Source organism: Bactrocera oleae, chromosome 5, assembly GCF_042242935.1.
Source record: "Bactrocera oleae isolate idBacOlea1 chromosome 5, idBacOlea1, whole genome shotgun sequence".
NCBI lineage: Eukaryota > Metazoa > Arthropoda > Insecta > Diptera > Tephritidae > Bactrocera > Bactrocera oleae.
Window position 1 is genome coordinate 6,802,573 of NC_091539.1, and position 17,764 is coordinate 6,820,336.

The 17,764-nt window shown below is 31.9% G+C and overlaps 1 protein-coding gene across 13 annotated transcripts in view; it reads right to left on the reverse strand.

Annotated features, from left to right (window-relative positions):
* Positions 1-17,764, reverse strand: part of LOC106615088 (uncharacterized protein CG43867) — a 266,508-nt gene that overhangs the window by 191,330 nt on the left and 57,414 nt on the right. For 2 of the 13 annotated variants that reach the window (XM_070110441.1, XM_036376971.2), the window contains exon 1: positions 10,803-11,749. The exons of 10 other annotated variants lie outside the window; for them this stretch is intronic. In XM_070110441.1, coding sequence (XP_069966542.1) covers positions 10,803-11,519 — 717 coding nt within the window. In that variant the 5' untranslated portion in view covers positions 11,520-11,749. Of the gene's footprint in view, positions 1-10,802; positions 11,751-17,764 lie in introns of those variants that run through there. One more of the 13 variants, XM_070110440.1, reaches the window with a different exon arrangement.

Genomic DNA, 17,764 nt, shown 5'->3' on the forward strand with positions numbered 1-17,764 from the left:
TTATTATCTGAGGACACTATCGCAGTCGGCTTCAGATCAGTCTTGGTATTCACTATACACTTAAAGCCTAAAAATTGAAGCACTTTGACCTTAATGTTACAATACTTTTCTGTGCACATACCTGATGCTTTCTCGTAAATTTTACACGATTCACGTTAAATTTATACTTCGATAGAAACAAGAAGATTCACTCACCTGAAAAAGAAAACAGAAAGAAATGAATTTTAGGAAAATCAAAATCTTTGTGGAGTTTATATTATGAATCAATGCGTCCCAGTAACCCCTTAAACTTTATCCTTTTAAAATTTTCCACCTTTACCACCCTTTTCCACCTTCATTTACACACTTTCTACTCATTTACCAACCAACAATTCACTTGAATAATCTTCCGCCTTTTAAGTGAAAAATTTCTCTCTAGCAATTTACATACGAATATATATGCTATATTATCTCGTGCCACTTTGCATTTGCATAATGAATTCATATGTTTCGAGTTCATAAAGGACTCAACCAAAGTACTGTTAGACGCTCATATACAAATCACCACCATCTTTGGTCCATTTGCGCACAATGAATGAACGTGTATGAATGGATAAATGAAGAATTGTGCTGTGGAGTGTGCAGACAAAGCGCAGGCACTTCGGTAATGCTCGCAGCCAAATTAAAATCGCATTAAATTTGCATACATTCAGGCGCATAAGCATACGCAGTTTAATATATAAACAGCTAGGCATGAAGGCAGTCGCTGAGTGCAGCCAAAAAGTATTTATGAATTTCTGATTCAATTTTGAATTTTGTTTAGAAAATGTTTGTTCAAAATTGTGTGCACAATGCGGTGGAGGCGAGGGGGGAAAGTGTTGCCTAACAATGGGTGCCAACACGCAGGCAAACTAAAGCAGGGCGAAAAGTGCTTGTAAATATGAGCACGCAAAGTATGAATATTCGTAAGTGTGTGCGCATGAAATAAATGCCAAGAGAAGTAAATCCTTACATACTTTTGGGCGAATAGTGAAGTTTTTGCCAAATAAATGGCACGCATACGGCGCGGCGGCAGTGCAGCATTTTGAAAGTGCCGGAAATTGCATGCTAAGCGGAAATTGTGGTGGCATTAGAATGCAAATAGTAATAAAGAGAGTTTTTCAATATTTGCCATGACAAAATGTGACATAATTTTGGACAAACGGCATGTAATGGAAAAAACAAAACATTATTAAAGTGGAGTGGAAAGCTGATGCAGCAAATCTATAAAGGTTAGAAACAACAATTGCCTGCTAAAGTGCATAAATTGGGAACTTCCTAAACAATATTGCATACTTTTAGATGCATTTGCTGACAAGTACATCAGTTTAAAGCAATATATAAAGTGTACCATGAAAACTAAGCATGTTATGTATGAACAGCATCATATTGCGAAATATTTAATTTAAAAAATTTATTGCATACTTTTCAATTCGCAATTGGACATAAACTAGTATATAAGCAAATAGTGAGCATACTAATATATTTTATAAGAAAAATGAACCTACATAATTTTCTATAAAATTCTACAATTTTGAATGTGTTGTGTTGTATTAAATAAATTTAATTGTATAAAATCAAAGCATACATTTAAGAGCGGAAATTTTCTTTATACAATTTCTTTAGTTCTCTTAATCGGAATTTCCTTACATGTTTCATATTCAAATTTTTAAAATATTATATTTATTAACCAATGTTATCACCCCAAAATTGGAGATCTAAACAAAATTTTGCAAGTTTTTGCATCGGCAAACAAAAGCTCATATAAACGGTTTAGTCAAAAGAACGACCAAATTTAACTGTTTAGTTATTGCTTCCTTGATCTGAGATACTAAATTTTTTCAGCAAATTCATTCATTTCGTCCTTCAAGCCACCAGTGTGAACTATCCGACTTATTTTGTATTTATAAAGATATGTGAAGCCATGGTTCAAAGCTACTGACATTTCAAGTAGATTCCTGAAATGTTTTATATTTTACAATTCTGAAAATATCTAAGCTGAGGTACAAGTTGTTGTAAAACAACTCCTCAAACGTATACCTTGTTCTTGAATATAGATATGGGTAGTCAAGGAGTTTAAAAGAGATTATATTTTTCAAAACTTAATTTTTTACCGGAGACTACGGTATATAGCAGTGTACTTTTCTACTTACTATATGAAGGCATCACGTTAAGTTTGAGCTAAGAAACCAATTTTTCGAAGGGTCTTTTTAACTTAAAAGCAAATAAATCTAATAAAATCTATGACAAATTTAAAAAAGAAATAAGTATACTTTTTGGTGCGATGATTAATATTTATACTTTTTGTGTAATTTAACCAAAATAATATACTCGTATACTAAAGCCAATTGTATGAAGTTTATGCAATACGAATTGTTTACTGTATCTCAGTTTTAAAAGCACAGTTTTAGGCAACTGTAGAATTTTAAGCAAAATTTCCAATAATGTTTTTTATAGTATTTATTATGGTTATAAACACTATAGATGAATTTTTAAGCAGCTTGGGAGCAAATAAGCTATAGATTCCTAATATTTTTACAAATTTAGTATACTTTTAAGAGCGAATAAATTATATTAAACGTTTTTTTTAAATTATTTTTTAATATTCAATATCAACTAAAACAAATGGGTTGCCCTTTCCACAATAACAAATTTAGTGTATTTCACTTCAAACAGCATAGTTTTAGGTTCCAATTGAAATTTATGAAAGAATGTCCATAATTTAGTTTTTTATATATATTTATTATTTTTTGTTATAAAGTAGGTTAATTCGTTTATTTATTAACATCTTTAGAATCCCAGACATCACATAAAAGACATTAGCGCCTAAATGTATGTTTTTTTTTCTTGACATATCCATTAATTCACCACAACTTGACGATACTAATAATTTCTATGACTTATAAGAGGCCAGGGTAATTATTTACTTCAAATTTAATAAATACAATTTGACATATACACATATGAATACATATATTGTATAAACAAATACAAGCACAGTTAAAACATTGTTTGGTTTAACTATGCTGTAGCATAACTTTGCGAGCAAACAATCAATTGTATGCCTGCATACTAATATGTGTAAGCTATGTAGAAGTTTAGGCGCAAATTAAAAGAATACAGCCCACGACTAAAATTATACCACCAGAGCACTATTGCACACAAAAGGCAGGGGCAAGGATGGAAAGCTGGCTGGCTGGTAGACAAGTGTCGCATGACTTAAATAATGACCGTTATTGGGCAACAGCTACAACAACAACAACTATTAAGACTAAAATACTAATACTCACAACCATACATGCATGTCTATACAAGCATGTTTACTGCCGTAATACAAACGCTAACTATAGGATTTTGTTGCTGTTGTAATGACGTGGCATGTAAGTTCATTGAATGTTGTTGTAGTTTTTGTTGTCGTAAAAGACAATTGACATTTTATATGGTCATACTAACGAGCACTTTGGGCATTCAATGAATACGCCATAGAAATATTTAATGGTCGGAGGCGTGGCACACACATACATACACATAGAGCAACATGCACATACACACAGATATTAGTATAGTGGAAACGGTGATACATATAAATGCAGCAGCACACACACAAAATACTAACAAAAATACAAAAACACATACACATGTGCAATTATGTAGCATACTTTTAGGCAGCAAATTAATCGTGGTATAGTTGGTCAGCCATGGCGATCATAAAACCAGCAACGGTAATAAAATTTATGAGCTAGTTACTACGTAGACATAATGAATGCAGCTGTTTGGTATTATGCGCCTAAAAATAGGCAATGCAATTTTCATATTGTTAATTTCCGCAAATTCGTCCGCATACATTTTATGAGATTTATCACAATCGCGACATGCAGGTATGTATGCCATGTGCTGTGGTTGTTTATTTTATGCTTATTCGTGCATAATTTCAGGCGCATAATTATAAAAATAATAGCAGAGCTTTTCCGATTAGGTGCTGATATTTAATGCATACAAATAATAATTAGCTCACACAAATAAATAACTAGGCTTTATTATAGCGTAGGCGCTGTATTATATTTAAATAAAATTGCATACTTTTAGGCACTAAAGTTATTAAGACTGGATTAAGTATCACTGTAGCACGAAACAAATCGTTTTTGGAGCGTAAATATGTCGAAGCATTAGTTAAATATGCATTATACTTTAAAATTTAGGCATACCTTTAGGCGCTATATTGCTTTAGAAACAGCTGTGACAATATTCTTGTAATTTTTTTGTGTCTAAATAATATAAAATATACCCACAAAATGGGTATTTAACATATTCCAATAGTATAACCGTAGCGCCAAAAAGTATGCACATTTTATGTAACACAAATAACTTTTCTTCATACTTGTATATATGTACATATGTATGTGTTCCAATAACTTTATTTTCTCTAAGTAGTCATTTCAATTGCCATCAACACTCACTTTACAACCAAGTTAGCTATGGAGCCCGAAAGTATGCAACGCCGAAAAATTTATTACACCATAAAAATAAGTACTTTACATTGAAAAGACATGGGGGGAAACGCTGAACGCTACTAAAAAGTGTATTTAATTTCAAACGACTTCGTTGGCTGCCGCCACAGCGGACCACATGGTTAGTAAGTTGTAGGGATTTGTGGCCTGACGACAGGCAGTCTAAGCCAATACTGGCAGACAGGTGTGTGGCCTCTAAAAATACATAAAAAATATACATTTTAGCTGGAGAAAGTAACAGTTGCATAAATTGTAGTTTCCCCTGACTTACCAGACAAATTCGAATTTCAGCAAAAGTCAGTTATTTCTATACGTTGCGCTAGAAAGCATGCTACACGTCTGCAAAACACCTGCTAGATGCTACAAAAATATTATTGCACTAAAAACTTTGAAATATCATCGTAGAGGGAATTCTAAGCCGCAATGCTGCCTGCCATCAGCCCAAAGTAAGCAATGCTGAATGAAAATGTAAATTTTCCCACAGCATATATTTAGGCTGAGAAAGCTTAAAAACTAACGAGTGAAGTGAAGACAGGCGCGCAGACATCGAGCTTTTCAATATTCAGCTATATTCGGGAATATATACGTTTCTGCGCCAAAATTTTTATTTTAAAATATTGTTTTGGCTTATCATTTTTTGCTTTCAGCTTTTTTATTTTATATTTTGGGCGATTGTGTGTACGAGTATGTGTTCACAATGTATTTTAGCATACCCCGCATACGATTTATTACCTGCCACATAGAAAGTATGCTTTTTAAGTGTTTACAACAGAGGCTTTATTTTTCTTTGACTATTTTTATTTATGCAACATTATTTATTGATGTATACTTTATGGCGCATGTGAACGAAAATTTTGTATTTTTGCACTTATTTTCCTAGGTTTAAATAACACTTAAATTATTACTGGCCACATATGGCTTTCCTTTATGCAATTATATCAGCTTTTCAAAAATTTCCCTACATAGCTTTTTGGATTCTAACTCATTTTAAACACTACTGAAGAATGTAATGATTTAGTATCAGATATATTTTTATAAACAAATTTTTCACAAATTTCCCTCAAGGGAGATTTTTATTTTACAAGGGGAAATTTTATTTTTGTAAGTTTTAAAGACTCAGGACTCAAACAAGTGTCCAAAAGACATATTAAACTTATCATTTGTGTTAACTAAAAAAATATCTTAATCATTAAAATTTCAACGCATGTCCTTTAAAAGAAAACGCATGTCCTTTAAGAAAATTTGAAATTTCTTTTAAGGGATATTTTTTCAAATTAAAAAAAATAACTCAAAAACTTTAATTACCTTCTTGTGTGTTATTTTAAAATATTTTTCAGTTTCATAACCAATGCTAAGGCAAGTTTACAGTGTTTAAAAGCATACTTTTAGGCGCATATATACATTTCACATTAAGCAAAACAAAGAACTTGAAGAGAAGGAAACCAAACATTGAAATTTAAACCTCTAACAGCGAATGAAAGGAGGTGGCACGCACAACCGTCAGCTACGAGACCATCAGCACCCGCAGTAGGGTCAAAGCGCTCAGCATGTGGCATGTCATTTAGAACTTTTCATTCCCGCGGTGATTTATTTCAAATGATTATACGCAGCAGCAGGAAAATTGCAATGCATGAGAATAGCGAGCACAGAGAAAGAAAGCAAAACTTGTTTTTAGAAAAATAATAATATATTTGTTTGTTGTTGCAACGCCCGACATTAGTAGCCTTACTCACAAACAACCACACTTGGTGAGAGTAGGGGTTTAAGGACGCCTGGCATATGCATATGTAGCTGTAAGGCGTAAGCACTTTTCAAGGTTATCTAACGGCGCCATAAAGCGCTGTTTAAAGAGTACGAAAGCTACTTTCAGGCGTTTGGCACACTCAGCTCTTCCGTAACCGACTTTCGCTGCCCGCTGGGAATTACAATACATACAAAGGACGAAGGAAAGTTTTAGTTGATATTCACTGAGCTGAAAAGAGGCAAAGCGCGAAAGCTTGCTTTTATGGAGGTTAGGTGAACGTAAGGTAATTTCGCGCTTAAAAGTAGGCAATACGGTGTCACGACAGCGAAAAGGTCAAAGATTGGCATTTATCAAAACATTAGCCAGTTAAGAGTGTTGTATACTGATATCTGCGATAAGGTGTTTGCTTAAAGTTAAATAACCCTTTATGGCAAAAGGATAATTGCGCCTAAAACTACGCTTTAGTCAAATTGAAACTACATTTTGCCAGTAATGCACGTCTCACGAGCATGTGTGCGAAAAAGCAAAATATCGTTACAAAAATGGATAAACGCCTAAACATACGCAGCAAATTGCAATAATAGTGCTGCCGGGCAGAAGTTTGACGACAAAACCGCAGTTGTGTTGCGCAAAACAATGCAGCAAAATTGAGGTGCACGCACAAAACTATGCAATGCATAATGGCGTCGCAATTAATACGCTATTATGTGTGCTTTTTGGAAGCTTCATTTATGCTAATAAAATGCGAATATGCGCACTTTTACGAATATAGCCCACAACTGCGAGGTTTCGCCCATATTAGCCACGTTTTAGGCGCAAACCATCATTGTCCTGGTTTTCGTTGTACTCGAGTACTGCTGTGTACCACCTTGTGCAGTTTTTTTGTGCCAGACAGCTTGGTGCCACCTGCGGTCGGCAGTATTTGCTGTGCTGCTCAGGCAAATTTCGTAACCACTTGTGTAGAAATGTATGGCACATATCGTATTACACCTGACGAGTGGCGAGTATTAATGTGGTAATGACATGCAAGCCGCGTATAGGATTTTAACTTGCCATGTGCCACGCGCTACAGAGTCTGGTAGGAATGTGTGGATATATGCGAAGGTGGGAGCATAATGCTTGAAAATAGCAAAGCTAAACTTAGAAAACAATAGCAAAAATCAGACTTAAAAAAATTACCCTTTGGGAAATTTTATTTTTCCTTAAAATTTTTCGAGCTACACACAAAACGATAGAAAGTACAACTGATACATTTTTACTTAGAAGCAAAAAAAATTTCACTAAATAATATTTTTTCAATTCTAATTAATTTATAGTTCATTAGAATTCAGTGCTTTAGCCTGTTTCTCTGGCAGTGTTTACTGACTGAAAAATCAGTTTTGAAATTGTACTTCAAGTATTCCTTAAGTTTAATTTTGATTCAAAATATTTCAGGCAAGGAATCCTGACATCTGATAGTCTGCGCAATTTTAAAATCAAATTCCATCCTAATGTCGTTTTCCTAAAAATTTACCTTGAGGGTAATTTTAGTGTTAGTGAATTATATGTAAAATTGTTGCATAGTTTCAAATTTTTATTAAAACGTAAACCATTACTATAATATATTAAAAATTACCAAGAACAAATACTGTTCAAAGTTTAAGTACAAACTGCTGAAACATGTTTTAAAACGATTAATTTTTACTAAAAAATACCAGAAATTTCGATTTTAGTTATCTTAATTGATAAGTAAGATATATGCGAAAATTACCTTACAGGGAAATTTTTTACTTAACTTATTTTTTAACTACCAAGTGGTAAGCATTAGCGTAATTATTCTCTTATTAACATAGTAGCTGCCATAAAAATTTCGCAAAAAGGAAATTTTGCATACACAATTTTTTTGCAAAAAAAATATAATTTACTTTTGATCTGCAATATAAGTTTTTATGTTTTTATTTTATTTTCCTTCTTCGCTAATACAACCTTCCATTGTGTTTGTAATTCAATAATTATAATTTAAATAATAACATTTCCCTTATTTGGAAAAGTTTATAATCTGACTTAGCAAATTTGCATACTTTTAGGCGCAACAAATATATTTTTCCACACGTTTCAGCCTGTTGTTGACAACAAACTTTTGCCGCTATTAAATTTTGAAATAAATGCGTACAAATTTAATTTGACAGCAAATACAATAAAGAAGAGAAATTTGCAAAACACACGAAAAAAGTTTGTGAAAGAGAATGTAAATGGAAGTGTTTACAAAGCAAGAACAATGGTCAGAATATCAAAAGTTATAAGTAAAAACTTGGTGTGGGCCTATTTTCAGCAAAAACAAACGCTTGCAAACTATGTAAGCGCAAAATTTTTTAAGGACCTCAGCTAAATCCCACAACTTATTAGTTAAAGCACAATAAATTTTAAGCTGACCAACAACGCCACACGCAAGCGGAAGTGAAAAAGTTTTTGGGGAAATTGAGAAAAACACTGCTGCGACGCATCGCAATGCCGCAAAAGTGTCAAAAAGTTTAAATGACCTCGAAGTTATTTGTGCGCCAGAGGGGGAGGCGGATGAATGGCTGTGGCTGAATGCAAAGAAATAGAAATTTGTATAAATGCGTTGCAAAAAAAGATAACAAAAGCATTATTTTCATTGTGTGACTATTAGAAAAAAAAAACGTTCGACAAAATTTACATTGCCTACTTTCCTGCGCCAAGCAAGATTTTCATAACAATTCCTCGAGCAATGTCGCAAAAAGTAGGACAATTTATTTTGTGTAGTTTGTCGATATTTTTTTTTTTTGTTTTCTGGTATTGTTGTCATTTATTTTTCATTCTTCGAACAAATTTGTAACAGAAAATAGTACAAAAACAAACGGATACAACTACTTTGCTAATAATACCACAATTGTGTGCAATTCACGCCGAAAAGTCAAAACAATTGGAAAAGAAAAAATTTCCCTCACACAAGTACACATATAAACACAGCTTATCATATACCGTTGCGCTGACTTCGAGGCAGCTTTTGCTTTGGGGCACAGCAGTAACACATTACCCTAGTTAGTTGCGGCTGCAGGCATTTATGGGCGATACTTCTGCGGCAGCGCAGCTACTTGGTAGCCTCTGTTACTTTTCTACTCTCTTCTTGTGCATTTTTTCAGCATTTTTTTAAGTTTTGTTCCTTAGCCACATTTCTTTTGTGTTATTTTGCACTTTTTTCCAAACGCTATCGCACAAACTTGAACCTAATTGAAGCATAGACGCTTACTTAGTGCTAAAGATATGCGCGCACACACACTCACGCACACATATGGGTATTTGTGTGTGTGTAGTAGTGCAGAAGTTTAAATAAATGTCTATTTATATGTAAGTCAGCACATAGCATGCCCCGTTAACGCCACAAACATTTTTTACACCCTTTAGCTGCTCCAGCTACTACTTATCGCTTCGCCCTTAAGGGGCTCCCTGATGTATGCAACCCTTTTTTAGTTCGTTAGTTTGGTATTTTATGTTTTTGAATTCTTCTGCGTTTTGGGGTTTCATCACTAGCCATTTGCGCCAGCGTTCTGATTTCTAACTAGACTCCTTTCTTCAGCTTCGTTTTTTTCTTTATTATTTTGCTAGATATTTTTATATTCACTTGCTTGTTGGCCGCATTGATTGCCGACATGTGGCCTGGTTGATAGGATTTCCCCGGCAGAGTGTGTGGCGTTGAAATACGGCGAAATTGCTTTGGCTTGGCGCACATAAACTAGGGAGTTCAAGTGAATCGTCGGTTAGTTTGTTTTAGCATTCCAAAAGATTTTCTTCAACAACTATTTCAGTTATATTTTTTTGTTGTTAAAGGATTGCAAATCTTAGTTTTGTTTTATTAAACTTAGAGAATTTTTTGTAGATTACTTCGGCTTAAATGCAGTGGAATGTAACTTACAAGCACAGCAGTTAACTTTCTCAAGTAAATAGTGTTCAGAAAGAACTGTGTGAATAGCTAGTGATCTTGGAAAACTTGAACATTGCTACAATAGTACATATTACTTTTACAAAAAAAGCACGTCAAGCAGGAAGTGTAATTAATTTTAACAAATACTATTTTAATTAAAAATGTGAAAATATGTATGTACTTAGGTTTCAATACACACAATAATCTAGTAAATACCTAATCAGAAATAGACAAAATAGTTTACTTTAGCACAACGTAACAAAAAATAAAAATTTCCCACAAATTTCCCTAATGGGAAATTTTAAAAAAGCTTAAAACTGAAGCAAAAAAACATTACTAAGTTATAGCAAACAATTTTAAGAGCATTTTTGAGAAATTTCCTCTCTGGGAAATTTTGTAAAAACTTCGTTTAAACGTTAAAACGCTTATGGCACATATTAAAAAAAAATGTAAAGCGAATTATTTTACTTATGAAGTATATGTCTTTCCAACTTTTATTTTTGACATACTCATATACAATGGAAATATATTTTCTAACTGAAACTACTACTACTTATTACTCAAATTTATAACCTAAAGGACACTCCAAAAACATTAAAAAAATATTCACCTTTCTCAGCATATCCTCCAGTGATTCCATGTCGAGTCCTGCATAATTGTTATTAAATTGACTGGAACAATTCGATGAAGTGCTCGTGTAACGCTTACGCCTACCCATTGCTGGCGAGTTGACCAAGGAACTGGGTCCACTCGAGCCGACACCGCTCACCAGCAGCGGATAGAGTGTGTGATGTAGCGTCTGTTGCGGTGGCGTTGGCGTGCTACTGCCGCTCAAGCTGCAGCCACTTAAATTGCAACACACACCAACGCCATTGCCGCCACCAGCCGCACATTGTTTCAAATTAACAATGGCTGGATGCTGATGCAGCGTATGTAATGTATGCGCATGACCGTTGTTGTGATGGTGATGATGATGATGCTGTTGGTGCTGATGCTGATGCTGCAGATGTTGATTGTTGTGATGGTGAAAAAGTGCTGAGCTGACACCGCCGGCGACGCCGCCAACAAGCATCATCTTTGATGGTGAAGCGCTGGTCGAAGAGCAATTTGAATTGGGCGTTTGACCGCTATTGGCGGTCGTGGAAGCAGCGCTGTTGGTGTGCAGCTGCTGTTTATGGTTGTTGGTTGTTGTGGTGTCGACGTCTAGCATGGCGTGTGGGCCAGAGCCACTTGGCATTGGTGGTGACATACTGTTTTTGCGTAAGTGCTGCTGTTGCACCTCCAATTGAGCGGGTGTGGCATCAACAAGCATTACAGTGGCATCCATTTTTGGGTATTTAATTTTTGGTAATTGTATTATTTGCACTATATAAGCACTTTTTAATAAGTTTTATTCGCGATAACAAAATTTCACTTTAAAATCATGGCATACGTTTAGGCGCTATTGCTGCTTTTTTTTATCTAAGTTTTATTTGACGCGTGTTTTAACTTTTTTATCACCTTAATATCGCCACAGCATACATATATATGTTTTTATTGTAGTATTCATACTACATAAAAAAAATTAGCATACTTTTCGGCTTCAATTGTTGTTTCATATCGTATTGTACACAATATTTAAATTGTTTTTTCAACTTATTGCTATATTTTAATTCAACTTTTTTTCAGTAAAATAACCTGCGAAATAAAATTTTATTGCATACCTTTTGGCGCATATTTTTGATTGTGGTTCGCAGGCTAGTTAGTTGTCCACTTGACTGAGTCGATAAAAAGTTTTAACCATGTTTGTATATATTTGATATTAATATTAAAAAAAAAATAAGTTTGTACATTTTATTTGCCTTAAAGTATACAATTTTTAATAAACTAAGTTTTGATTTGAAATGGTAGTTGCCAAAATTGAGGGTCAGTGTCAAGTACATTTATACAAACATAAATATTTATGGATGTCCGCATTATATTATTATAAAAATATAAAGAAAAATTGCATTATTTTAGGCGTAATGCTATTTTTTGGAATGTTAGTCGTCAAAATTCAGATTTAGTGTCTAGTAAATTTATACTGAGACATGCACATACTACTACTTTGCATATAAATATAAAGTAACGTAAAAAAATTGCATACTTTTCGGGGAGTGGGGCTTTGTTTCTATCGAGAAACACTTTTAAAATGAAGCACATTTAACTTCTATATTTTTATTTTTATTTCATTTTTTTATTTCTATATTCAGTTTAAAATTTACGAAAATTTATGCTGTAATAGCAAACTAAAGATATTAATGCATATTTTCAGGCGCTTAAAAATTTTTCAATACCGCGAATACTAGAATAGACTATTTCCAAACCGGAGGTTAATAGTGTTAATAAAACTTAAAAGTTGTTATATTTTGAGGCAGCTTAACGCAGTTATTGCATGCTTTTAGTAGCTAAAATTTAGTATTAAATAAATATTATGTGAAATATTAAATGATTAATGGCAGTTGAATTAAGCATCAGACAAAAAAAGTAATTTATTTTAATTTACTTTTATTTTTAATTTACTTTTTTAATAATATTTTCTTTGCATACTTTAAGGCTTTCCAAAATATTTTAAAGAAGTTAACCAAATGTTAAGGGATTAACAGTTCGTTAGTATTGTATTGGTATAAAAAAAAATATTATAAAATATACTAAAAATAAGCATTTTTTTAAATTAGTTGCATATATTTAGGCATTTAATAGTGATATCATCAAATTTGAGAAATTTTAGATTATAATTTAAGTAAATGGTTTGTGACTTTTTCGATTTTGTGCTTTAATTTAAAATATTTATTTAACATATTTTAATGCGTTGCATACATTTGGGCAGCAAATATTAATTTATTTTAATTTATTTAATTTTCCGATTAAAATTTCTGCAAGTTGTAACTGAAAAATTGCTTTGTGGTATTCTTGATTTTGTCCTATGATTCAAGTTTTTAAAATTTTTTATTAACATTTTTTTTGGCATTAATACTAGCATATTTTAATCACAAAAAAAAAGCTCTTCATAAAATGTGGCATATATTAAGGCGTTAGGAAGTGCTTTTTAAAATAAAATATTTATTTATTTAAATTTTCTGCTGACGTGTTACTAAATAATTTTTCGTGTTGTCTTTTGTCGAATTTTGGCTTTAAATCATTTTAATTATGTTGGGAAAAATTATTTTCTAACTTTTTTTTTTAATTTATTGCATATGTAAACAAAAATATTTTATGTATATATTAGTTTTATTTAAATGTCAAAATTTATTATTTATTGTAATTAGTGATTTTAATAATAATTTAAATTTTTGAAAAACATTGTTGCATATATTTAGGAATAGGTAGTATTTTTAATTAAGCTAATTTATTGCTGGATTTCAAAGCATTAATCAAGCAAAGAAGTATAAAAGATAATATATTTAGATATTTAGTAAAGGGTTATGAACATAAAAAGGAATAAAAAATATGCGATAAAAAAAAACTAAAAAATATGTCATGAAATACATTTTTACTATGTGAAGAAATTTTATTTAAAAAAATAATATGTAGTGTAGTGAGGTTCCATTGTTTAATACGGCTTTTGTGAATTTTTTATTTACTTATTTAATTATTATATTAAATGCCTTATACATTTTTATTATTCATTTATTGGTTGTTTTTTTTTTGTCTAGGTATTCTATATTAACTTTTTGAGGTTATGTGTCGCACTATTTTTGCGCCTTTCAAAAAAAAAGTAGGAAATTTTAAACGCACAAAAAACTGCAACTGACCGAGGTGAAGCGGTCTGCTAACGTACACCAGAAAGCAGTAACGGTATAATGAGAAGACTGCGGCGACATTTCTGAAAGTGTATGTTTGTGCGTATGTGTGCATAAAAACTGCAGTGCCAGCTGAACTATCTAAAGCTCACTGTATTTTATAACGCTAGTGAATTATGGTTGGATAAACAACGCATACAAGTACATATATGGCCAGACACACACATGCACAGACATATTATTCTGCCACCGAATGAGCCAACACTGGTTACGTCGGATCGGTTGGTGACCCGAGTTTGCCAGCGTCAGCAAAACCACAACCCGCACTCGAGTCACATGGGTTCAGCGTACTCAGACTACACGCCGGTCAGTGAGGGCCAGTTGTTGGACAACAAACAATGCGAGTGTAACACTAAAACACGCACACAAATATATAAGCACGTACATATACATATGTGTGTGTGAAAAGCCAAAAGGTGTGGGTGGCGTGAAGCCTAACCGGTGCGGGCATTCTCTAGACCACAAACAAGTGGCTGCTGCCTTGAAACTATAGCATAACTGTGTAGAAAATTGTGTAACGGCATATGAGTGTATACACATACAAGTACATACACAAGCAGAGAATTTATTTAAGCCAGTTCTTAAGCGGCATGAAATATTTATGAATACTTTTTTCATACTTCTTCTTCAATGTTATTTCCTTTAATTTTTTTTTTTTAAAATTATTTCCTTTTAATTTTTTGTAATATTTTCAATTTTTCAATACTTTTTTAACTTTTTTTAGTTCTTTTATTTTAATTTATTTTTTAATCTTTTTTTTTAATTTTTTAATTTTTGTTCAACTTTTTTTTAATTTTCACGCTCTCTACCTTTTCCTCACATGCTTTACGCTCTCTTTCGCTTTTAAATCTGATTTTGAAGCAATTTTATTATTTTATTTATTTATTTATTTTATTTTTTTTTTTTGCTCTTGCTCCACTTTTTGTTCAGCTGTTTGTTGCACTTTTTGTTTCGCTTGGCCTCCACCATAATCGAATTTATTTGTTATTGCACTTGCTTGCGCTTGTTCGCTTACAAAAGTCTTCTCAGCGCTTTTACGCCTCACTAGCGACACTGACATTGACACGTTTGCACGCCTATAAGTATGCAACAATGCCGTAGTTTGCGTGTGTTTGCTATTTAGTTTTGCTGTTTTTGTTTTCGCTACTTTGTTGCTTGCAATTGGGTTATTTATGTGCAGCAATTGAATTTATTGTGGTTTATGGTGTGAAAACAAAAATATTGTATAAGTAAATTTATTTATTTGCCGCAGACGGCGACCAAACAGGCTTAATAATTGTAGCCATGCTTTTGGGATTATAACACACATGAGTGTAGTAGAGTTTCGATTTAATGTTACACTAGAGATATATTTAATAGTTTTACTAATATAGCTCAAATGTACAAAATAAATATTTTTTTTTAATTATTAAAGAAAGAAATTAAGTTTTAAATAAAATTTTTTACTACTGTTTTTTAAATAAGTTCAATATTATAATTTCTGAAATTACTAGGAATTGGTAATTTTTTGACATGTAAAAACATTATAAGCAAAATTTGAAAAATTAGAAATTTTATATATAATATCTTAATATTTCAGGAAAACTATATATTTTAAAATTCGATATAATTTGATTTCTTTAATTCTACAATTTTAACTAAATTTCAAAAACCTTAAAATAACTTTTCTTTTTGAAATTTTTTTTTACATTTTTGTGTTTTTCAAAAAATTTGTTGCTTTAAAAAACTTAAGATGAAGAACAAATTGTACATTTTTCATATAAAAATTTAAAAATTACAATTTTTACAACACAAAATGTGAGCAATTTTTAAAAATCAGTTCAAATCAAATATTTTCGTTAAAGCTTTGCGGGGAATTTTAAAATTTTTTAGTTAAAAAATATATTATTTTTCAGTATTTCAAATATTTAACATATCACTTAAAACAATTGAAAAATAATTAAAAATAAATAAATTATATTCGTTAAACCTTTTCTGGAAAATTGAACACTTTTTGATCAAAAAAAAAATACTTCTTTCAAAATTTTGGCAAATTTCATATATTTACCAAAACAGTTCTTTAAATATTCTAGTAAAATAAATTTACTCCTTTTCAAAAGTGAAAAAGTACGTGTAAAAATTTTACTTTTTTAGTTATTAAAATTTAAATTTTACACAAAATTTCCAAAAAAACTTTAATCAGACAAAAATTTTGATAGAAATAGATAAAAATTTTGTGAACATAAATTCAACAATTTGCAAAACAATTTTCACCAAGTTCTAATTATGTTTTTAACAAAAAAAATTATGTTTTCAATAGCTGAGTTATTGTTATACATAGTTTTCTAAGTTTTTTACAACATATTCAAAATTTATTTTACAAAAAAAAAATTTATTTTCAAGTTCAAAAATTTTACAAAATCTTTTGCTCTTATTTATATTGTTATTTAAGTAAAAGCTTCACTTTGTGCGAATTGTGTAAAAAAATTTACAAAAGTTCAACGTGAAAATATTTGCATACTTTTGAGCGCGTAACAAATTTCTGCATTTGCACATAAGGCCTTTTTCAATGCACTTCTAACTATTTCTAAAAAATTTCATAACACGTGCAAACTTAAACTATTTCTGAATTACTAATTACTTATATGTTGCATACTTTCAGGAGTTTTCACTTAAATCACCGCCGTCTGATAATTTCAGTTGCTTTTATTTCTCACATAAGCAAAAAAAAATTTGTTTTATAATATTTCATTAATTTTCTTTTTTCATTTTTAGAAAAATTATTTACTAAAAAAATTTGTGAAAACTTCCAAAGAATTTGTCACTTACTCAAATATGCATTCTTACACTTAAAAAGTCTTTAAAATAAATCTGTTCATGCAGCCTTCACTGGAAACTAGTATACAATTTTAAATTCATAGCATATTTGCCGGCGTACTCAGTATATTCCACTGCTCTAACTCGACATCTGCAATCAAAAATGCTTAGTAACGTCTCGCTTTGCTTACTTTGGTTAATCCGCCAAGCATATGCCTAGCAAAAAGTGCTTATAACTTCATCGCTGCCATTAGATGCCTAAAAGTATGCCTTATGCTTTAACTCAAGCGCAACCAAATAGAAGACAGCAAAGCTGTAGCAGCAGGGAAAAGCGGAAGACACTTGAAACGAAAACGCAGGATAGCATAAACGAACACAACAGCACTTCTTGTGGGTTTATTTTAAATTTAAAATTCTATGCATAAATTAAGGCGCAGTTAAACGCTCAACATTACAAAAGTCTGCCAAGCGAAAATCAAAAGACAATGCAACCAACGAACCAGCCAAGCACTACCAAAAATTATGCGGACAAACATAAAGTATATTAAAGAACAAAGAGTTGACAATTTACTTATATTGTTTTTTCGCAAGCCTATATGTAGGCAATAATTTCGTTTGCTCACTATTTTCACCACAATTTCACTAGGTAATATTTTAATAATATATATTACAGAAAGATATTTTATAGCGAGAGCAAAACGCGCACGAAAAAAACGCTACGCCACTGCAAAGCGTGCACACGAACGCGCTAGTACGCCTGAAGACACGCAACGCGTTTCACAGCAAAAATTCAACTGGCAGACTAGCGACACCAGCAACACATTCGTGGTTGTGATTTAGCAAATCCGAGCTGTATTGCGTGGAATGTCGTAGACAAAAACGTCATCCCTCAAACAGATGTTGCGAAAGAAAAACGGGGAATTTTTTGCAGAGAATTTACGAAGCAGCGATGAAA